Genomic DNA, 25,119 nt, shown 5'->3' with positions numbered 1-25,119 from the left:
AGCTACCAATTAGTATGATATCATTACATTTCATTATTAACCTTCAATTATTGTTACTAACATAAGACTACCTAGCATGTTTGCATTGATGCAATCCATGAGCTTGGCACACAATAGAGATAAGCATCATATTTAAGAATTAGGGTGCTGAAGTGACTCTCTCATTTTTCCGGTCCTCTCCTCATTTTGACATTTTACAAAATGTTCTTGTGTGTGATCTGTGGTGTGTTCAACCCTTGACCTGTTTGTCCAGCATGAGTTTGTTTACTAAAGCTGTGGAGGAAAGAGAGGCCAGTTAAACTTTGACACAGTTAGCGGAGCATGGAGGGGCTACATGGGCAAATGTAAATAGTAAAATTATTTACCTGCTATAGATCAATATTCACCGGAACTAAGGATTAGGTCTACTTTGAAAATGGCTTAAAATCTTATACCGCATATTACTGCAATTTAATAATATCTATAAGTTCTATTCTGCTATACACAATAGCAGGATTGAATAAGGATATTAGGAAAATATTATATTTCCACAATTTTGACCTAATACAATTTGTCATATAATACCAAGAAAACCATACTATGCTAACAGAAGACTCTATACTATGCTTATAGGAGTTTTTGCTACCTGTGGTGATCTGAACCACTTATCAATCTTATAGAATTTATGTGGCTATTAATTTCCTAAAATAAATGCAAATATAAAAAGTTATACACTATATAGTATTACATAACCCAATAATCTCTGCCTTAAATACATATTTTATTTTACATCTACATATTTTTTATAACATTTAATAACCTATTTACTCTTTAAGCTTATTCTTTTATTATTATTTAAACCTATTCATTTGTTGAAAACACCCCCCCCCACACACACACACACACACAAAAAAACCCTGCTACCTCCACTGCTAAATTAGCTGCTAACTTATGAACTACTTTCATACATCAACAAACGACTGCAATAGTGCAGGGCAATTTCTCATAAAGCTGTGTCTAGGGAACGATTCAGTTTTGCCCTGCTAAATTTTTCTTCAATTTGCTTTATATGTTAAACAGATGTTAAACATTTCTGCTTATAGCAGGCAATAGATGGTGTTTAAATACAAATATTTGTGCCTTGCTGATAGTGTGATGGAATCTAGCTTTTGGAAACTGGGGCTGTGAGATGTAAAGTAATGTAAATTTATGTTGGAACATAAATGAATATAAACCATATTTACCATTTAACTAATATTTCTTTCCCCCTATTTTTGTGTCAGAAGATGTTGATATTTAAAGTAATAGTCTTAGTGTTTCAGTTTTTATTATTAATTAATTTTTTAAGTTGTAAAAACAGAGGACTCTTGAGGTTGTGTTCTATCACATCACAGCCATTAGGATATAAGCTACTACACTCGCCTTTGCCTATATATACACGTGTGTGTTATTTTGTGTAAATGCACCTTATATCATGTCATGCCTGGCTGCAAACATTTAGAGTAAAGAGTAAATTGTTTATATTTGAGTTCATCTCCAAAAGCTTCATGATTAAAGCTAGTAAATCCTGTCATTCACTTTACCTTTGGTCAGGAACCAAACTTATAAAACTCATATTTTAGTATAAATCCAGCTCTTTTGATAACAAGCAATACAGAAAAATGTTAACTGGTTTCATTACCAATTTGTGCTTATCAGTTGAAATGTTGAGGTTTATAACTAACTTAACAAACCTTACCATCTAATTTTATTAGATGCCATTATCTATAAAATTCATATTCTTCCAGCCCATGGAAATCCATGTAGAATAAGTAGGAAAGAGCCTGATAAATTGTAGATTAAGAGTAGTATGAATCTGTCAGAAACAGGAAGACCAGAGAAACTGAACAAGGCGGCGTCTGACTACCGTAGTCACTCTTGCGTTGCCATGACGATGCACTCGCGGTCCTCGTCTGTTTGGTTGCTGAAACCTGAGAGGACTTATGGGGAAGTAAGCAATGCAACGTGTTGTGTAGTCGCTGATTCGGTGACAACATTAACATGTTGTGTTGTTTCAAGCAAAAAAAGCTGTCCATATGTGAGAGAAAGTGAAAGCATCTGTATAACTGCTATAGTCATATGTATATAGCTTTAGAGCTCTCTTAAGAGCACCAGAAGAAATATGTAAGGAGGCTTTAGGCTATGTGTAAGGAGGCTTTAAGCTAACATGTGGAATCAATTTAATGAGGGGATGTGTATTATTGTTAAGAGGTTTAACTTTTCTCACTTTTGAATCCCACACTAGCCCCAACATTTACTCTATTAGTGAATATTCAGGGAAATCTGAGAATCTAATCTGTATTGGAAACAGGAGTCAGCCCATGTGAAGCATGAACATAAACACAGCTGCTTTTTGTATTAATTGGTTCTGGATTGGGCCAAATATCTTCGCTAAAAATACTCTTGCAAAACTTCCAATATTACTTATTGTCCTAGTGGTGTTCTTTTCTTGTTTCAGTAGTTGTTGGGTTAAAAAAAAACGAGTGCGCGTAACACAAGTAAGCCCACAGTTTGAAATAGTGAACATGTTTACATGTAGTAGCTGTAGGCTGTCAGGAGCTGTGTGAAAAATGGGAAGCTGTGTTTATAGTGTTCTTGTATACCGCATTGCTCAATCAGCTGGTTTGGTGCTCAATCAGTGTGTGGGTGGGTTGGAAGAAAGTGTGCACTGCCTATTGAAAGATTTTGCCCCTGTGTTTAACTGCATTTCTAGAAATGAGATGGTGCAGGAGCTGAAAGGTATATATATATATATATATATATATATATATATATATATATATATATATATATATATATATATATATATATATATATATATATATATACAGTGAGGAAAATAAGTATTTGAACACCCTGCTATTTTGCAAGTTCTCCCACTTAGAAATCATGGAGTGGTCTGAAATTGTCATCGTAGGTGCATGTCCACTGTGAGAGACATAATCTAAAAAAAAAAATCCAGAAATCACAATGTATGATTTTTAAACTATTTATTTGTATGATACAGCTGCAAATAAGTATTTGAACACCTGAGAAAGTCAATGTTAATATTTGGTACAGGAGCCTTTGTTTGCAATTACAGAGGTCAAACGTTTCCTGTAGTTTTTCACCAGGTTTGCACACACTGCAGGAGGGATTTTGGCCCACTCCTCCACACAGATCTTCTCTAGATCAGTCAGGTTTCTGGCCTGTCGCTGAGAAACCACAGAGTTTGAGCTCCCCCCAAAGATTCTCTATTGGGTTTCGGTCTGGAGACTGGCTAGGCCACGCCAGAACCTTGATATGCTTCTTACAGAGCCACTCCTTGGTTATCCTGGCTGTGTGCTTCGGGTCATTGTCACGTTGGAAGACCCAGCCTTGACCCATCTTCAATACTCTAACTGAGGGAAGGAGGTTGTTCCCCAAAATCTCGCAATACATGGCCCCGGTCATCCTCTCCTTAATACAGTGCAGTCGCCCTGTCCCATGTGCAGAAAAACACCCCCAAAGCATGATGCTACCACCCCCATGCTTCACAGTAGGGATGGTGTTCTTGGGATGGTACTCATCATTCTTCTTCCTCCAAACACGTTTAGTGAAATTATGACCCAAAAGTTCTATTTTGGTCGCATCTGACCACATGACTTTCTCCCATGACTCCTCTGGATCATCCAAATGGTCATTGGCAAACTTAAGACGTGCCTGGACATATGCTGGTTTAAGCAGGGGAACCTTCCATGCCATGCATGATTTCAAACCATGACGTCTTAGTGTATTACCAACAGTAACCTTGGAAACGGTGGTCTCAGCTCTTTTCAGGTCATTGACCAGCTCCTACCGTGTAGTTCTGGGTTGATTTCTCACCTTCCTTAGGATCATTGAGACCCCACGAGGTGATATCTTGCATGGAGCCCCAGTCCGAGGCAGATTGACAGTCATGTTTAGCTTCTTCCATTTCCTAATGATTGCTCCAACAGTGGACCTTTTTTCACCGAGCTGCTTGGCAATTTCCCCGTAGCCCTTTCCAGCCTTGTGGAGGTGTACAATTTTGTCTCTAGTGTCTTTGGACAGCTCTTTGGTCTTGGCCATGTTAGTAGTTGGATTCTTACTGATTGTATGGGGTGTACAGGTGTCTTTATGCAGCTAACGACCTCAAACAGGTGCATTTAATTTTGGATAATAAATGTAGTGGAGGTGGACATTTTAAAGGCAGACTAACAGGTCTTTGAGGGTCAGAATTCTAGCTGATAGACAGGTGTTCAAATACTTATTTGCAGCTGTATCATACAAATAAATAGTTTAAAAATCATATATTGTGATTTCTTGTTTTTTTTTTTTTAGATTATGTCTCTCACAGTGGACATGCACCTACGATGACAATTTCAGACCCCTCCATGATTTCTAAGTGGGGGAACTTGCAAAATAGAAGGGTGTTCAAATACTTATTTTCCTCACTGTATATATATATATAGGCTGTGGAAGTAAATGTAAGTGTTCTGCACACATTAAGGTGACAGTAGAAATGTGTTAGCGCATGCTTGTGGGTGAGAGTGTGTGTGGTTTTATGTACATGTGTGTATATTTATTGGGGGGAGGCATTAAAAAGATATGGCCAACACAGACTATGGGCTACACATTAAAACTGGGATGCAGCCATCCCTGAGAGACAGAAGACTTATTTATTGTGCAGATGATGATAAACTCCACCACCTCCACCTTGAACTTCTTTAACTGCACACACAGACGCCCTAAAATATGCACAACCCTTTTTTTGCATAAAAAATTATGATTGATTCCATTTAAAGCAAAGTATTATATCTGTTCCATAAGTTCTTATAAAGTCAGTAACTAATTTTACTCGAAATAACGATGTGCAGAAGGCATTTAACCTTTAATTAGAACTCCTTGACCTTTAACTACTCAGGCTATCACAGCGCTCTTTGGCTTATTAAACTAACTTCATTTCATATTCACTTTTATGTAATACATAGACACATTGGAATAAAATAGGGTAGATACTGCATAATCCCTGACAAAGGTTTTATCTTTAGACGCATTTCAAAAACATGCACGAAAGCACAGCTTGAGTGTGTCACATTATTTTTGTTTTCTACATCTGTGCTCTGGATTGTGTTTGCTTTGGATGAAAGCGTTACCTTTCTTTAGAAAAAAAAGAGTCCCCTGCAGCCTACAGCTGGTCCTGGCACTCAGATGGCTTCTGGAAAAGATTTACCATGTTTTAAATGTATTTAGCAGAAACATTGGGACAGCTGAGTGTCTGGACCTTTACAAATTTAGGACTGTGTCCTTTCTTTGTGAAACACAATACTGGATTGTTGAATCCATTGAAGTAGAATGAGGATGTGCTTAACTAATTAAGACAGTGTTAGATCAGTTCTTTTATTGTAAGCCGGTAGTGATTAAACAAATATTTTACTCCAAAGCATAGTAAGCTAACACCAGTGTTTTTTGGAGATGAGCAAACTATGTTTTACAGTCAACGGTGGGTGACAGTACTGGTAGTGAGACCTGTCAAATTTACAGGCTCATGTTGGTGACATGACTAATTACATTGGTCTGAGCTCATTAAGAGGGATTAATGACATGTGATTGAACGTGACATTATGAATCTGCTTCGTTAATCATGGCAACCTGTCAGCGGCTCAAGGAAACTCAGTGTTCAATAAGTCAGGTTCTGTGTTGAAGCGTGTCATTATAGTGCAAAACAGACTCCACTACACAGGATCGCAATCACAAGCAGATTTTCCTTTTTCTGAGAGAAAGACAGAGAGGTTCATTAGTGTGCTGCAGTGCAATACAGATCAGGCCGGCTTGTTTGGGTGTGCACCAATGGCTTGAGGAGCAGTGGGTGCATGTCAGTGATTGATCAGTTTATATTGATCCAGACCAGGTTGTCTGTTCCACCACCACATTCTGCTATCGGGGTTCCCCATAGTGATCAATCCTGTACTTCCACACACGTCTGAGTGCAGCTGAGGTTTTCGTGTCTGATCTATTTTAGCGTACCGGCCACTGATACCCCTGCACTTAAACAAAAAGGAGCATAAAGCAATAGCTGGGCCCATGTGTTTCTGGTCAACTATTTTAAGGTTAGGTGCTGCATATACAATAGAATCAGATTATTAAAATTTCCTGAACTGTAGGCATTTGTAAATAGGTTGCTGGTAGGGATGAAGCACTGTACAGTTTATAGTTACTAACAACTACTTTGTGTTGTGTTTATGTTTGTGTGCGTAAAATGTAAACCAGTGGGATTTTGTGCAGGAGAGTGCAGGCAGAGGGCACAGCCAAATTTAGCAAAGGAAACAATTATAACGAAGCCTGACGTTTTTATGAAAAATTGATAAATCATGTAAAAAAAAACAGCCGCAAAGAGTTTTGTTTTGATTGTAAAAAAAAAAAAAAAGTTTTTGTTTTGCTATTATGTGCTTACTCAATGCCCCAAGCATGGACTAATGAATGTAAACATATGCACCACAAAGCAATTCTGAAGAAAGATATCAGATACCCATGTTCCCAACTACTGTATTAGAAATGAATAGTACAGTGAGCTCTAAACATTTGGTTCATTAATCAGTATAAAACTTTAAAGTTGCATCAGACCAGAATTGGTCTCAACAGTGACTTTTATAACACTTTGTCTTGAGTACAGACCCAGTGAGTGTGCATGATCCTAGTGACCATTTCACCCCTACAGAATTACTGACACAGGATCTCCCCATGCAGAAATAGCCAGAGCCCAAGGGCAATCCACTGGACTACAGGCACTTCCGTCAGCCCCACAGAGAGCCTACTTAATGTTAACACCAGTATCAGTATTCTATGAATGGATTCCTGCTTCCTATCAGGTGTTTGCGGCCTCAGGAGATGCTGAGAAAAGTGATGCGCAGCAGGGGTGCTATTTTGGTATCTGTATTTTTTTTTAAATAAAGAGTACTACTGTGGGGGGGTTATGAGCTCTAAGGCTTTGTTCAATTTGTCCACTTATTGTGTTTACTGCTCAGGGTAAAAATAGCCCGTGTGTACCTAAACTGCACTCCAATGTCTCTAAACTGCACCCTTGCCAGGTTCCAGCACAAGCCTGTAAGGATAAAGTCATCACCTCCAGCACAGTTCACAGTTTATTTGGATTTTTCTTTTTTTTTTTTTTTTTTTCAAGATTTCCCAGTTTATCTCTCAGTAGGAGAACATTTGTCAAAGTTGACTGGATTAATGGAAGCAACAAGATGAGAATACAATTAGTTGTGAGGAGGACATGATTTGTGACTGGTGATTTTAGCCAAAAGAGAAGATAGCTAGGGGGTCCCCTGAGGTAAAGTGCAGAGATGAGGATACACACACACACACACACACACACACACACACACACACACACACACACACACACACACACACACACACACACTAGGAAAAAAGAACTCTCACTGGGACTGAGGCTGCATGTTCCTCTTGAGTTCAATTCAAAAATGTCCCGAAAGCATCCAAAGTCTTAGGAGTGACTTGCCTGCCAAGGAAAATGCTCCTTATGAAATGGAAAGTCTGAAGTCATTCACCATGTGCCAGAAAAGATTAACAGACGAAAAAAGTGTCCACCAGAGTATAGAGGGCTGGGGTAAGGGTCCCTGAAATGCTAGTGGACGAAGCGTGTGTGGAAAATAAATTACACAATGTCTATGGAAGTTCACTTTAAATTCGGCTTCATTGAGAGTAGGAGCTAATGCTTGTGCTAAGCTTTTACCCAGTCGTTCCACTCCTCCAGTGACATGATCTGTTGGCATGTGCTATTTGAATGGACAGCTCTAAAGTGATCTGTGGGAGATTAAAAAAGTAGAAGACTTACTGCCACATGTGGGTGGTGCTGGCAGTGGTGACAAGGTCTTTATAAATTAACAATAACCTAACAGAATTAGCATGGCAATTGCCACATAATGAATCGACTATACCCCTTTTTTGTTAAAACCAAGTTCCTGTGTGAAACATAGGAAAGTGGTCAGAACAGCTCCTTTTGGTGCTCTGTTGATGTTGTTGTCAGGCTAAATCATCATACTGGGGTGTTTGGAGGGAATTTGAAGAGGGAAGTGGCTTTTGAACTAATCTTTCTTTTAGACACAAGAGCAAGCTAGGGGAAGCCCTTACCTCCTATTCTGAGAGATCTCTCACTATCACATGCTGTTTATACTGAGAAAGATTAAAAAAATACATTTTAAGAAGCAAGAGACCCACTGCAATAAATCCACTAACAAGACAACAACAGAGAACCTCTGAACTTAAATAGTGCTAAATAAGATATATTGCACACTCAAAGTATAAATCAGAGTAAACTGTATATTTACAATAGGGCAGCATCATTTAATTGCTCCTGTCTTGAATCCTTTTTTATTTTTTGCTCTGTTAAGCCTCTTGGCTTGTGGTAGCAGGGTCATGCATTAAGTTGGCATTCAGATGCCCACTTAGGAGGCTTAACAAGGGGAAAAACCTTTTTAATAAAAAACACCTCAATATCTTATCAAAAAAAAAAAAAAAAAAAAAGAACACAGCCATTTGTATAATGTCACCTTCCACACCTAAATTCTAAAGAACAGAACATCTAACTGCAATATTTCCATACAATGCTGTCATTTAAAGATGTCAGTTTACTCAACAGACTTTGCACACATTAATGTCTGGCAAGAATAGAAAAAAAATGCAGCAGGCCCCTTGCTGTAGAGGGCTGAATGCTCAGTTCTCTTTTAAATTATTATGTGCTGGGGTCACTGTTGGATCCAGGAAGGTCACGCTTTTGTGTCCCGGGCTGCCACCTCGTATTGATCCGCTTGTCATTTGCCAAGCTCCAGTCTACATTGATTCCTGTCCATGCAATGCACTGGCCCCCATCAGCATCCATCCTCAGAACAGTGCTGAAACGACGAGTGGTCACAGGAATGCCATCAGCCTCTACTCCCTCCCTTCCCTCTCTTTCCCATATGGCCAGAATGAGTCCTGGGTAATCACTTTTCCCATTGGCCATTTTAATTTGAATTACTCTCGTTCTTTTCATGAGCCTCTTGGGGGTTGGTTCTAGTGGTGCATGGCAACAAGATGCCTGAACACTTGCCTCCGTTCACACTAATGCTCACACTTGGGATCACCATTTCATTTCACAGCCATGGTGAAATAGAAAGATGAGCTTAATCTCTGCTGTATAACAACAAATATTTTTTTGCTTTTGTAGCATTGTTGGAACATAGAGAGATGCTTGGTACAAACTGCATTCCTGGTGAGGGTCAAAATGTACATTTTAGAATTAAAATATAACCTTAACGTTTCATTAACACTAATTTATTAATTGATTATCTATTTTTGCTTTTTTATTCTAGATAGGACTTTAAAACTATTTTCTCATGTATATACATTTATACAAAGCATAACAAAGTACAGTGGTACCTTGACCTACGAGTTTAATTCGTTCCGTGGCCGAGCTCGTATCTCAATTTGCTCGCGCATCAAATCAATTTTTCCCATTGAAAATACTTAAAATGGCATTAATCCGTTCCAACCCTCAAAATGCCACCCCGTTTTTATGTTTCATGTTACTAAATTAGGAAAATACATTTCTAAATAACAAATCTTGTATAAAAACATAATAGAAAGAGTATGTAAAGATATAATAAGGTTTTACGTAATGTATTTACCTTGGAGATGAGATGACTTGAGCGAAAACGCTGTAGAGGCGATAAGTAAAACTTATAACAAATATAATTTTTAATTATTTACTTTTTCTTCTTTGCTTATCTTAATTTTCGTCACAGTCTTCGCTTTCTGGCTTCGCCATTTAGCAGCGGCGTTTCGAGCTCGTACCTAAATCTTTTGCTCGTGTAACAAAGCAAAGAATCGACAGAGTGACCGCTCGTACTTTAGAACACTCGTATATTAATGCACTCGTAGGTCAAGGTACCATTGTATATATTTTTTTTATATTTTGTGGCCACCTGAGTGGATGTAAGGAGTTGTGCAAAAGAGTTTTGGTTTGAGTAAATATATTTTTAAGAGGTTAACTATGCTGCTGTGATAGCTAATCAAATCAGCTTAAAAACCTACACAACCTTGCAAAAGAGTGTATTTTCTCACATGGGCAGAATGTCTGTGCTAAAAAAATACAAGATTTAGTCGATATTACATCAGTCCATATTTATTCCGCTATATTAAATAATTTGTTAAAAAATAAAACCCCACAGAAATCTAATTATATGTTTTTAGCAGTTCAGCACTACACTACATAGTCTACTAATGTCTGATTGCTTTACAAGCCAACACATGTTGTTTAAAGTGCTGCACTTGAATTCAGGGAAATGCTGCCTGATCTCTGATTCTCTTTTAAAAGAAAGAGTAACCATTTGCACATTTTTTACCCAAACCAATTTTCTCTCCCACTGCAGCACCTATTAAAATGTAGCACATTCATTTATAGCCAAACAACAGAACCGTTAAATTGCTTGCATGCATTTGTTGAGAACATTTCCTATACATCATTTCATATAATAAATAATAATAATTTCCCATTATAACCTATTCTCTTCAGAGGTCTCAATCTATTGGAGTCCAGAAATAGCTAATAGTTAGATATTGGAGAAAGAAAAGCTAATGAGAAAGAAAAGCTAATAGTTAGCATAACAGTGCTCTATTCAGTTATGTTAATACTGTATTTAAATGACTTCCTGCGAAACAACCAAATGCTTGTGCTCCTTATTGATTTCCCATTTGAGATGTTTTGTGGGATCTTTGTGTGGTTAGCGCACCCAAAGGTTTCCTCATTATCTACTGTTCCATCTATTTACCATTACTGTTGTGAAAGTGTGATGGCATATGATGCAAATTGATGTCAAATACAAGGTTTGTTCACAGGCACAGCAAGCTTCTGCCTGTCAGACATCAAGGTCTCTGGTCACTGGTAAGGCTTATGTGTTGATCTGAAGACACAGCAATTCTCAGCACTCCAACTTAAGTTGCCATGGTAACATCACCAGTACCTGAAGATATCCTCATCACAATAAATGTTAACTACAGCCAGATTAGTGGGGGGACATGCTTTGTATGTAATAAGCGACTGTGTCAGTTGCGAATGCATTCACTTCTGACATTAACGTTCAATTTACTAACCACACCTGGAACCGCCTACTGAAAGCACCTCGCTGGGTGAATTAAATTGCTGAGCAAAAGCAGCTGTGAGATGGAAAATGGAAAATGGTCAGACAGTGCTATGCAACTGCAAAAGAAAAAATGAGAATAAAAAAGTGTATACATAAAAAAAAAGAACAACAACTGAATATTTATAAAAATATATGTACACATTGCATGTGCATCTGGAAAGTATTAACAGGCCTTTACTTTTTCCACATTTTGTTATGTTACAGCCTTATTCCAAAATGGATTACATTTATTATTTTCCTCAAAATCCTTCAAATAATACCCCATAATGACAACCTAAAAGGAGTGTGTTTGAAATCTCTCCAAATTATATATATAAAAACAAAATCAATTCAGTAATTCACAGCTTTGCTCAGAAATTTGCTTGAAACACCTTTGGCACCCAGTACAGCCTCAAGTCTTTTTGAGTATGATGCTACAAGCTTGGCACAACTATTTTAGTGCAGTTTCTTCCATTCTTCTTTGCAGAACCTCTCAAGCTCCATCAGGTTGGATGCACAGCCACTTTTAGAGCTCTTTAGGAATGTTCATTTGGGTTCAAATCTGGGCTCTGACTGGGCCACTCAAGGACATTCACAGAGTTATCCCGTAGCCACTTCTTTGTTATCTTGTCTGTGTGCTTAGAGTCGTTATCCTGTTGGAAGATGAACCGTCGCCCCAGTCAGAGTTCCATAGCGCTCTGAAGCAGGTTTTCATCAGGGATGTTGCTGTACATTGCTGCACTCATATTTCCCTCGATCCTGACTAGTCTCCCAGTTCCTGCTGCTGAAAACATCTCCACAGCCTGCCATCACCATGCTTCACTGTAGGGATAGTATTGGCCAGGTAATGAGCGGTGTCTGATTTTCTCCAGACATGACGCTTGGCATTCAGGCCAAAGAATTTCTCATGGTCTAAGAGTCCTTCAGGTGTCTTTTGGTAAACTCCAGGCAGGCTGTCATGTGCCTTTTACTGAGGAGTGGCTTCCATCTGGCCACTCTACACCTGATTGGTGTAGTGCTGAAGAGATGTTCTTTTCTCTCCACAGAGAAATGCTGTCACTCTTTCAGGGTGACCATCAGGTTCATCACTCAGTTTGGCTGGGTGTGGTTGTGTGCTTGTGGTTCCAAACTTCCTCTATTTGTATCGGTTGGCTGATGTTTAAGAAGTGACTGATCTCCTTGGATTTTTACATGATCTTTAGAGTTTACAGAATGTTGAGCAAAACAGAAAAACAGGTTGGGTGGGTGAAATTTTGATCAGATTAACATTTAGAAATAAGAGACTTACCTACTTAATATAAAAAAATTAAACCATATTTTCCTGTTAAACTCTTGTTAAACTCTCAGGAACGCAAAGTTCCTGTTTAAAATCTTGAGTTACTTTGGTAGATGTGAGTAAAACAAGTGTATGTCTTTCTGATATATTTGCAATGAGTCATAATGCCAGACCTTCATCACAAAAGCAGGCTTATTAACTAAGATGCTAAAATGGTGCCAGAATAATTGCACACTTTGTAATTATTATAAAAAATATATTCCAGAATAAATAAAAAACCCAACTTGAGTTGGCAATGTAAAAGCATCCTGTTTTCTTTCTGAAAGACACACCTGGCACTCCAACTCCAAGCAATACTCATGGCATTAATTTACACCTTTTTTTGGAGAAAGGTGTAAGGTGTTGGACAAAATAATCCACAGAAATTGCCCAGTGTTTGGTAGACTTTCCATTTTATTAACTATTTTTGTTCTGATGTTCTACTTTTTTAAACATGATCTTTCCTTCAAATGCTTTGTGAGGGAAATTCTGTAACTTCTTTTGTTTTGATTACAGTATGTCATCTAAAGCAATTGCTTATAGCCATCTGTTCTATTAACTTTATGTAGCAAAGTCACTTCTAGATGCATCGCTTGCATTCTTTTGACAAGACCCTTTTAAGACCACTGTTATAGGTTACTGTTATGGAACGCTCCAGAAGTGTTAACCATATTAAGGCATACTAATTGCTTTAGTGGATCTGGATCTGAGTCATTTGGCTGGCTGACAGTTAGGCAACTACCAATTTCACACTTGTGTGCTAAGGTTAATTTTTTTAGCGGATGGCTCTCTGTAAGCTAACACAACCTGGGCCAGTTGCTGATTTGGACTGTTGCTGTGGCCTATGGCAGGAGTGAAGTGTAATGGAGATGTTTAGAGCATATCTGCTGTGTTTGCATTTCTTCATATGCCGCTGCTAAAATAATAAGGGAGCAGGTTACTTCAGGACACCTCCTCCTGAGACACACTCGCATTGTTTTCAGTGGCTACATCCATGAATGTCTTGTGTCTAAAAGATACAGCCTCATTCTTTCACCACCACTCTACTAAATGCAAGATACACTGTTTGCATGTATGCTGTATAGGTACAGTATTATGTGAGCTGTGCTTAGGTCAAATGAACTTTGACTACCTGATATTCTCTTTGGCTTCATGACTTTGTGTCCAAAAGATGCATATTGTGAGAAATTACAGTTGAGTTTTAAATTAAGAAAACAGAATATCAGAATATCACTTGTGTTTGATTAATTCATGCCATGTTAATGACTGGTAATGCTATGCAAAACTTTAAAAGCTGTTAGTAATTAATGCATCTCCTGTGATTTTACTGAATACTGTCAGTTTTTTTTCTGATGTAGGGGTGGTTTCTATGCTTTGCTGCTTTAAAAAAAATGACGAATTGAGTAGACATGGAGAAAGAGATGGCCTCAGTGGGACTACTAAACCATTTCATCTTCCCACTGTGGCTATGCTCTGAGAAGTATATTAGCTTGTAATCAGATTCTACCAGTTCATTAAACCTGTCTTGCTGCTCGTCTTTAGCTGTCGTGGCCGGGAGGTGGATGCGTTTTTCACTTTTCTGTTTTTCAAGTGCCTCTTACAGCGAGGCTCAAGCCAGAGGGGATAGTGATAAAAAGACTGCAGCCTTTTGTTCCAACATAAAGCCAACTAGGGCAGTTTTCATTTTATAGACAAGTGAATCCTGACAGTGGTTACAGACAGTTTGTTGGCTGTATCTTCTTTTTATTTCTGTTAATATATTTTTCTCTCTCCCTCCGCGCATGTGTGTGTGTGTGTGTGTGTGTGTGTGTGTGTGTGTGTGTGTCATGGAGCTGGTCAGCTAGGCAGTGCAAACCTCTTTGTCTTATCTGTGCGATATGAACGTAGTTGGAATAGTTTGTATGGGGAAAAAAACATTATTGTTGTTTAAACACAAATCCCAGAACATGTACATGTACAACAGAGTAGTAAAAAAAAAAAAAAAAAAAAAAAAAACCCTAAATACAATTTTGAAAACCTAAGCAGTAAGCAGATATGACCAAGCGATGAATGAGGCCAGAGGAGTGTGTCCAGATCTGAGCTTATAAGTGGGCTAATTCACATAACTGTGCAGAAAAGCATCTCAAAGAACACAACACACATACAGAGTAAACAGTATATACATTGTATATATTTTTAAGTTTATACAAAATTTACTAAAACATTTTTTTTAAATGAATAAAAACAACTCAAACTGGAAGTATATATGCAGCATAGTCTTTGTGCACACAAACAAATATAAAACACTCTTGGCATTCTTTTTACAATGGTTTTACAATGGAAATCATATATTGTTTGGAAAGTTCCTCCCGATTGTTGCAGCCATTCCCACAAATGTGTTGCACCCTTTTGTTCAGTTCATCACAAATCAGCTCATTGGGGTTTGGAGACTGTGCTATTCCACGATTTCCACGATACCATTTTGATCTTTCCTTTTAAGGTACAGTAGTTTAGACATAGCCTTGAGGTTTGATTTGGGTCATTATTTTGCTGTACAACCAACTCCTGACCAACTAGATGTTTTTACTCGAGGCAATTCAATTGCCCTGCAAAATACTGTGAAAGTAGCTTTGGTTTAGGGTTGCACTCATTCTATTCAAATCACTAACTGGTTTAAGAAAAAAAAAAAAAAAACAGACCATCATACTCTTTCATGCTTGACAATTAATGTCTTACACAGAGGAACCATCCTTTAACTTACTCGAAGTACTAGCATTATAAACCATAGATTTCAAAGTTAGATTTTTGGGCCATAAGACCTTCTTTCAGGCAAGCCACTTGTTCTTATTTTGCCATCTTAGCAAATGACTTTTGCGCTGTCACTCTACCTGCAGCTTGAATTCTTCTCTTTACAGTTGAAACTGAGACTTATTTACTTTAACCAGTTTTAAGCTGTTCTTGAAGATGTTGTCCTGTGAACCCTTTTTCATGCAAGCTGTTGACTCTCAGAAGCTTGTCTTCTAATTTTTTTTGTGGCTTTGGGGCTGCCAGACCTCTTCCTGTAAGTTATTCCTCTAGTTTCCAAGTGTCTTTTAATGGTGTAGGAAACTCATTGACACCTTGGCTCTCTTTGCAACTTCCTTAAAGAAAATACCTACACTTTTACGGCTATATTGGTCTGTCTGTCTTCTTTTTTAATTGTCTTTTTCTCACTATTTTAAAAGCAATATACTACTTCTTGCAGTACAATACTGCCAAAATGTTGCTTAAGACGGTGTAGTAGCATACTCTGTTCCAAACCTGCTTTTATACAGAGAGAGGGTTTGTAAGTAATAATAAAAAAACTGGGACAACTGTAGGACATGTTAGCATCAACATTCAAGGCTTAATTCATCTCCATTGCTGCAGAACAGTTGTAAAATGTTAATCCATTATTTCTTTCCTGAAAAAAGGGCCTTTTTTATTACTCTGAAATGTCAATAAAAAATTTTTGGTAACCTTACAAACATATTATAGTATATATATACTTTATATATATATATATATATATATATATATATATATATATATATTATTATATATATATATATATACTTTAAAGTAATCCTTGATACACACATATATTATATATCCTTCATTCTTACTTTCCTTATTCATGAAAAAAATTGAAAATATTTTATCAAACAAAATCAGTTCAAATAAAACGTATATGTCGTTTAAATGTTTAGTATATGTTCAGTTATCTGTCATGTGCAGTGCAGTGCAGATTGATTTTTTAAACAAAAAATATCATAAAAATAATGACATCACTACAATGTACTGTTACATTGTCAGTGATCTGTTTATGTGCTGGTTTCAGGGGTTTTAATGAATTATGTTTTATAAGTATTTTAGTTAGTAAAAAGGTAAAGCACATGTTAAACTGTCCTACCATTGATCTTGACTAATTATTCTCATCTCAGCCAGTGTCTATGATCCTATTATAACACAGAACCATCTGTGTTCACCATTTGAACAGGCGTGTAATAAAAGCAGTCAAGTCAAGTCAAGTCAAGTTTATTTGTATAGCGCTTTTCACAACAGACATTGTCTCAAAGCAGCTTTACAGAAAACAACAGTGAAGGTGAATGGTGTGCGTTTGTCCCTGATGAGCAAGCCGTGGCGACAGTGGCAAGGAAAAACTCCCTTAGATGATATGAGGAAGAAACCTTGAGAGGAACCAGACTCAAAGGGGAACCCATCCTCATATGGGTGACATCAAAAGTTTGGTCATAAATCTTTCAACAATACAGAACAATTTGTGATCATCATAGATCCAGCATCAGCTTCTCCATGCCAGGGCCTTTAAACACTCGGCATCTACTTCTCCATGATCATCCATAGGTCCATAATCTTCACGAGGTGGGACGTGACTGGAGCTGGCCAAACCTCAGGATGCCTCGGGATGGGGAGAGAAAGAGAAGCAGTGGAGAGGAATTAGCGTAGCTGCTGTTCATGATATTAACAGCACAAGTTGATAATGTGCATGTGATCAGATGTTCTGGAGCACAAGGTTATGATGTGATGTGTGTGATGTGTGTTATGTGTAGGCTTTGCTAAAAAGATATGTTTTTAATCTGCACTTAAACTGGGAGAGTGTATCTGAACCCCGAACACTGTCAGGAAGACTATTCCAGAGTTTAGGAGCTAAATGTGAAAATGCTCTACCACCTTTAGTGGACTTTGCTATTCTAGGAACTACTAGAAGCCCAGAGTTTTGAGATCTCAGGGAGCGTGACGGATTGTAGCGTGTTAAGAGACTGGATAGATACATGGGAGCCAAACCATTTAGTGCTTTATAAGTGAGTAGCAGTAGTTTGTAGTCTATTCGAAACTTAATAGGAAGCCAATGTAGGGACGATAAGATTGGGGTTATATGATCGTATTTTCTTGACCTAGTAAGAACTCTTGCTGCGGCATTCTGAACTAACTGAAGCTTGTTTATTAATGATGCAGGACATCCACCTAGTAATGCATTACAGTAGTCTATTCTAGAGGTCATAAACGCATGGACGAGCTTCTCTGCATCAGATATAGATAACATATTTCTTAGCTTAGAAATATTTCTAAGGTGAAAGAAGGCTGTTTTTGTAGCAGCATCACAGATGTGTTTTTTTGTTACAGGCTATAAAGCTGTTTACTAACTACATACCTTCATGCCATCAGCAGCAAATGTCATTGTATTCAATGTTTTCTTTTCAGTGTGAGTCACAGTCCTCCTTATTGAGAAAGAACTGAGGGGTCACAAACGAGTGCTTTAGACGTGGTAAACACGTCTTTACCCAAATCTCATCTCTCTTTCTTTGTCTCTCTTTTTCTGTCTGTCTGTCCTCATAGACTCCATCAATAACAGGATGTTAATGCTTGACGGAATGCCAGCAGTCCGAGTCAAAGCAGAGCCTCTGGAATCTGAGAGAGGGGTAAGTTGCCTTTTTTTTCTTCACAACACCCTATATCACTTTTTCCTCTATGTTTATCCAGTGTACCACCCCACACCTCAGTGCTCTGACACACAAAAAAGCTCAGTTTTCTTACTGTGATAGCTTAATTACTCCCAGGCATTGGTACAAAAGAGTTTGAGGAATATGTGTGGGGAGGGGTATGGCCCTGATGGCTCTGATGGAGCTGTAGGATCGGGAGAGATTCACAGCTGAAGCAGGAATTCTCCCAGGGTTTCCTGTCAGGCCCTTTGCAGTCAGGCAGGCTGTCTTGGCAAGACACAGACACAGATGCACAGACACACACTACCGCCTTTCTCTTATTCTTCATTCTATTTTTTTTTTTCATGTCATCAAGTGTTTGTGTGTGTGTGTGTGTGTGTGTGTGTGTGTGTGTGTGTGTGTGTGTGTGTGTGTGTGTGTGCCAGTCACTTGCTCAATTGTTACCTAGAAGTATATGAAGATATGAAGACATTTACATTTATGGCCTTAGCAGTCACCCTTGTCTAGAGCGATGTACAAAATTGCGTTGTCTCTGACAATGAATTAATCTACACTGGTGCCCTACATTAAAAAAGAAAAATCAGCCTACAGCTCTGTTGAGAGGATTGTATATTGTATATATATATATATATATATATATATATATATATATATATATATATATATATATATATATATTAGACAAAGCAAGCCTTTAAAAGTGCTTGTTTAAGTGTTTCAGGAAGAGGTGGGTCTTCACCCGTCGCTTGAAGATAGCCAGGGACTCCGCTGTTCATCTAGGGGAAGTTCATTCCACCACCTCAATGCCAGAACAGAGAAATCTTGAACTGTGAAATGACCTACAAACTTACTACCTCTTCCTAACAATGATAGTGCATGATTTTTATTCCCATTGGAGCGGCTTTATTGCTTTTTTTCACAACAAAGACAATCAAGATAAGGCAGTAATCAATTTCTTACAATATTAAATTATATTGGTTAAAAACAACTCATCTTGCACACTGAGCACTCAATGAGAGGAAGCAGTTCTGTCTGTGTGGTGGTTTCTTCAGGACACTGTTTAAACACAAACATGCTGGTAGCTTTCACTTTTTTCCGCAATCAGTTATAGTGGGAGGTGTGCTACACAGACAGTGTCCCTTTAAAGGACATTACACCACACCAGGATCCCAACTTTCAGATGTGGTCTTTATATTATTGAGTGGAGACTTGCCAAGACCGAGCTGGAAATGGGAGTGAAAGCCAGGCTAATATAAATAAGCTCCACCTCAGACACTAGCCTCAAATTAAAGTACGATGCAGTGAGACAGAAGGTGAGCTGCAAAAGAGTGGGCTGACCGAGGTTTGAAAACATGCTGCTGTTTTTTGCTAAAAAGACATTCAAACAAGGGAAGGAAATGTGACAGACATGTTGTTTGGGCTTTCCCCACAAGCCTTTTTATTTACAGCAGTGTTCGCTTGGTAGAGATTGAGAACAGGTTACTCTAGTCAACATTTAAAAGGAATTTCACAATTGTTGTTTTTTTTGACACACACAAAAAAGTTTTCCAACGTGGTTTCATGGTGGTGTCTTTAAACAAACTGTTCTCGAATAACAGCGTCATTATACCTCTGTAAATGCACAGGCCACAAACCATTTACACTTGTTTTTTTTTAATTAATAGTGTATAATGTAATGTTTTGATCAGTTAACACATTTAAACAAATTGCTTCATAGCTGAACGAGCCGTGGATAATGTGGATTGTAATTTTCAGAATTTAGTGCTGTGTAGAGAGAACGAGAGAGACGTGACGGTGCTTCTCTGGAGGCTGTAACCACATGATACACAAATACTGTATACACTCACCCACATTCACAATAACACACTCAATCTCCTGGGTGCTTAACATAATCTTAAGAGTACATCTTCTGCAGTTCGGTAGACTGGAAATAGAGTTCAGTAAGGTTAAAGTGCCTTTAACCTCTGCTGCCAGATTGTAGTGCACTTATTTTGTATAAAACATGATGTGTTCTAACACAGACACAAGAACACCAGAATTTATTCATCAGATTTGCAACTAAGGCTGTGGTAAAATACTCCTGCTGCATTTGCTCAGTCTTTTCTGAGTGGTTAGCCAGAGGTGTTGTCATTGCAATTAGTTGACTCACAACAAAATCTCATCACATGGAGAAATATGGACAAGTTCTACAAAAACTACAAGTTGGAGAATTAAATGAAATTAATCAAAATACAAATAATAAACAACAATTTGTGACTTCTTTCATCATATACTGTCAAGTGTTTACCACATCAGTCTCTGTAGTCTCATCTCCTAATGAAAGTGTCAATCACAGCAATGATGCACTAATGCTTCATCTTGTCTTAATGAAAAATGCTTGACATTTGATTAATTTTATTCTTTCAACTGAATATCCCAGTTTTTCTATAAAAATTTAAATATTAGATTTTTATTCACTGCCAGCTCCACAATGTAAATGACAGTAACTGTGGACAGTTGATATATTCACAGCCAATATTAACATCCTTTGCAGACTAAATCTTTTAGGGCTTTACTCATTTAATTATGGTTGTTTAGAGAAAGCATGTTTGGATAACAATCTAGAAATTAAAACACTATCTTTACACAGACTGCCCGTTTTTACAGACATGCTCTTTAGACTGGATTTACTTTACACAATCTCTGCAGTTAGATTCTATAGGCAGGTCTATAAAGGAAATACAAATTATTTTACATTGTTTTCATACATCTTTTGCACCAATAATAGATTTCCCAGACCAGCACACAAATCTGATTTAGTTGTAACAAAAGCAGGTGGTTTATAAACTTTTATGGGAATAAAAGATTTACACAATAAAATAAAAATATGCTTTAGAAAATACACACTCGTAAATGTGCTTGTATGTGAGAAAAGACCTCTTTTATTGATTTTTATTGTGTTAAAAAAATGTGGTATGCCATTGTCAGCCACAGTGTCCTGCTAATTAGAGTGAAGGGCTAGTCTTTATTCAGAGAATCGCTCAAGCTTTTCTTCCTGCCCAGTCAAATGAAACTTGTAATCCTGACCTTGTGAGCATGGTTTCTGACCTCTAACAATGCCCTCTGGCCTTAATAGACTAACTGGTGCCTTTTAAAATCTTGTGGCACATAACAGAAACGACTACCATCTGTGCTTTAAACTGTGATGCTGATTCATTGTATTGGTGATTCAAGGGCCAGCTTAACTTCCACAGACGCATTAAATAATCATGAGACTATCTACCTTGATGATTGTAGAACTTGCACTCTGTGCTTTATATGCTCCTGTCTTGATTAGCTGAGAGTTTAACAGCTTATTCTTTAATCTGTGTCCTGTCTCTTTCTGCTTAGCACTTTCTCTTCATAGAAGTTAAGACTGCATTATTGAGAGACTGCAGTGTTCATGTTGCTGTTCTTTTTTATTTTAAACCTGCTGTACTTTTTAATAAAGTGTTATAGCTGGTGATTGGGAATTGGGTCCAAAAAGTGCTAAGGGTACGATGTCAACAAATAAACGTAAACAAATAAATAAAGTATTTGTAATAAGCGTATTTGTATGTATGTATGTGTGTGTGTGTGTGTGTGTGTGTGTGTGTGTGTGTGTGTGTGTGTGTGTGTGTGTGTGTGTGTGAGAGAGAGAGAGAGAAAGAGAGAGCGAGATTGAGAGAGTGAGAGAGAGAGAGAGAGAGAGAGAGAGAGAGAGAGAGAGAGAGAGAGAGAGAGAGAGAGAGAGAGAGAGAGTAGTTGGGGGGATCTGGGGGAGACACCCTGGCTGAGCAACCAGCACATAGCTCCTCTGAGGCACATGACAATTGCCAATGCGGGTCAGGAAATTGGGCCCATATGATGTTTTTGCATTGGTGTAGAGCAGATTTTAGTGGAGATATGAGTGAAGCCAAGAGAGATGAGTCACAGGAATTGAGAGGAGAAGCATGAGAGAGACACAACTGCAGCAAATGGCACTCATCCAAGCTGTGTGATATCATATCTTAAACTTTTAAAATAGTGTCACTGTGTGAGAGAGCTTATCTGGGTGAAAGTTTGTGCATTGTGTCTTCATGCTTGCATCTGCTTGGATATGACTTAATGTCTTTCTTTGTATCTATGTCTCTCCTCCTCAGTCCCCTAAAGTGCACAGCTACTCTGGTATGGAGGTGCCACTTCTCCTTAGCAAAGTGAAGGCAGAGCCACCAGAGGACCTTCTGTCTTCTGAGCACTTTCACACTCAGACAGAACCAGTGGACCTGTCAATCAACAAGACTCGATCTTCACCTCCTTCCTCCACAGCCTCGCCCATCACTTCAGCCTTTACTCAATCTTCATCTTCGCCCTCTGTCATCGCCTCCATCACTTCAGGAAAGCCCTCAGTGTTGACTTCTGGGCCTCTAGTGGGCTCTTCGTCGGGTGTCCGAGGCCAGTCATATTTACACATTATCCACCCAGTGCCGCCTTCCAGCCCTAGCAAACTGGCCAGGCAGATGCAGCGCATCCCGGTGGTGGTACAATCACTGCCTCTAATGTACAGTACAGCGGTGCGTTCGCCCTCCAACCATCTCAACTCCACCATCATGGTCCCTCTCCTGGATGAGGCCATGAGCCAGGGCAAAGGTGAGGGAGCAGTTACTGACTGCATAAGTTATTTTTGTTCAGAAGGTCTTAGACGCCAAAAGCCAATTTATTTTGATCTGTTAGAAGAAATTTCTATACTAATAGAGTTTATCAAAATGAATGTTGGATTTTTCATTCACTTTTATTTGTTATATTAATATAATTTAGATATACTGTATATTGTTAAAAAGCAGCTTTTAGGGACTTAAATAGATTTAGACCCCTGATGAGCAAGATAGTGGTGACTGTGCAAATGAATCTTCAAGGAACCATTTTCCAAAGGGAACCTTTTCTGGCTAGCACTAAATAGTGACAATATAAATAGTCACTCTGGTATAATGTTATACTGTATAGTTAAGATTAATTAGTGAGTGGAAAGAATGTATGGTATAAACATCATCTTATGTCTTTATGATTACCGCTGTAGGTCAGATAAAGCTACAGCTGCTCATGTCATAAAATGTATTCGATTAGACATTAGTATTCATTCCACACTACTGTGAATTACCTGAAAATGCACAGATATGGACTTTATTGTCCTCAGCTGCATGTGCAGATCCTGATGTGTGCTTTCTGTCTGGCCCTGCCCTGTCTACGACTAGGGTCTTTGTGCCTCAAAGAACTCACTTGAGATCAAAGATGAAAAGACAAAAAAAAGAAGACTTATAAGAAAATGTCAACAGCTTCTAACTCAAGTACAGACCCTCACCTGCACTCTCTGGTGGTGTGGGTGTCTCCAGACACTGACTGGTTTTGGTGAGCTGGAATGGGATTCTAGAAGATGAAAGTGGCTTCTCATAAGTGTGATATTTTTCTTTTGCACATTGGCCTTCAGCTCAGGTAATATAGACCAGGCTCGGCCCTGCACCACCCTAATCAAAAACACATGTCCCAGGCCAAGCTTTCTTTTGAAATCCTAAGACCTCATCCACTGTTCTATTGGGCTGCATTTTAAAGCATGCGAGTTGTTGGGCTGGCCCAAACCAACCAGGCTCAGGGTGTTGCTTTAGAGCAGAGATTGGCCCTGGACAGGCGCTGAGGAGCTGCTTCTTAGTAACCAGTTGTTTATCTGGGACTGGTGTTGGTCCCAAAAGACTGGGCATGGCTGGGCACAGCTTGCAGGGAGGAAGGAGAGGAAAAACAAAGTTTGCATAATTGGGTGGGACGGATATTGAAGGTGGGTGGCTGTTTAAGCAGCATGGGCTCCACCCAGGGAGCTTTACTGAAGCACAGAGGAAATGGAGTCAGGCTTGGGTGGAGTCAGCTGAGTGGTGGTCGGTGATATAGTTGTGAGATAGCACAAGTTTGAGGCACTTACAGGCAAAATCACAAAGCATGCAGACACACTGCACATGCACACAGAGGCACACACCCCACACAGGTTGGCTATCATTTTTAAAAGGAATTGTGTGCCCTTGTCTACAGCTCGGTCTCTGGTGAGGTTTCCATGGAAACAGGCTTAGGCAGGAAACAACAGCAGAAAGAAATCCTGGGGTTTGCTTCACTACCTTTCATAAACTCGGCTTTTGTCGCTGCTGTAATATGGATATTTTCTGAAACATACTGGCCAACAGTATAGGTAAATTGGATGGCTTACTGCGGAGCCATTGTAGAAATTACTGTGGACTCTGATAGTGTGTGTGTGTGTGTGTGTGTGTGTGTGTGTGTGTGTGTGTGTGTGTGTGTTTGTGTGTGTGTTAGCAGGCCACTACACTGAGCTCTGTCTAGTCAGAGTAGAAGGAGTCTGAGGAAGAGGCACGTGCTCCAGGTTCTTGTAATGAATCTGATGCATCTTTAATGTGAGATGTTGTCAGAAGTTCTGCTGAGTGTTTGTGGCACTTCAGCCAGGGCTGTCCTCTTCAAGTCACTGAAATACTGTAGATGGGCTTTCTTTCATCAGCAATGAGGAGACACACTGCCTCATAAAACCTGACAGACTGAGCTCTTGGTTCACAGAGTGCAGTTTTAGAGCCTCTACATGTACAGTACATTATGTCTAGTGCAGAGTAAGATGTGTTTTATTCACTCAGAGCTCTGCTGGCAGTGGGTAGTTTTAAAGCTCAGCATGGGTGGAGCAGTGTGTGATAGTGTGTAAATGGAGTCTGCTGACAATGTGCAGGGCGCTGATAAAAAGATATACAATTGTTGATATAGAAAAATACATTTGCTCTCAATATCCTATTTAGAAATGAAAAAAAAAATGGTGTACGGTTTAAAGCACAAATTAGAATTATAATGTTACAATTTGTCAAAAATAATGTTTTTATTATGAGTCAGAGATAAGTAGTATTCGCTATATTTTGGGAGACAACAAGCATAAACAAAAAGCATACTTTTTAAATAAAAACCTTGTGCAATACAGTCTGTCATACGTTTGCTAGAGCTGGTTTGTTAAAACAGAAGAAATGCGTGATGCTTTGTAACAAACGTGAAATGCATGACCATTTTCTTTTGATATTTCCTATTTTAAAAAAATATTGTATATTTAAGTTGATGTTTATATGAAAACTAATATTGTACTGAAATTTCATCATTT

At 38.5% G+C, this 25,119-nt stretch overlaps 1 protein-coding gene and 1 long non-coding RNA gene across 3 annotated transcripts in view; both read left to right on the top strand.

Annotated features, from left to right (window-relative positions):
- Positions 1-25,119, top strand: part of klf12b (Kruppel like factor 12b) — a 40,977-nt gene that overhangs the window by 2,692 nt on the left and 13,166 nt on the right. For both annotated transcript variants that reach the window (XM_083537142.1, XM_083537141.1), the window contains exons 2-3: positions 17,854-17,936; positions 22,097-22,583. In XM_083537142.1, the coding sequence (XP_083393268.1) occupies positions 17,871-17,936; positions 22,097-22,583 (553 nt within the window). In that variant the 5' untranslated portion in view covers positions 17,854-17,870. The remainder of the gene's footprint in view (positions 1-17,853; positions 17,937-22,096; positions 22,584-25,119) is intronic.
- Positions 4,473-11,307, top strand: LOC310723592. Its single transcript, XR_014532723.1, has 2 exons — positions 4,473-10,612; positions 10,660-11,307. It is a non-coding gene; the product is annotated as an uncharacterized lncRNA (long non-coding RNA).

This window comes from Silurus aristotelis, assembly GCF_946808225.1.
Source record: "Silurus aristotelis genome assembly, chromosome: 3".
NCBI classification, from domain to species: domain Eukaryota; kingdom Metazoa; phylum Chordata; class Actinopteri; order Siluriformes; family Siluridae; genus Silurus; species Silurus aristotelis.
This window is presented reverse-complemented; position numbering and strand designations above follow the sequence as displayed.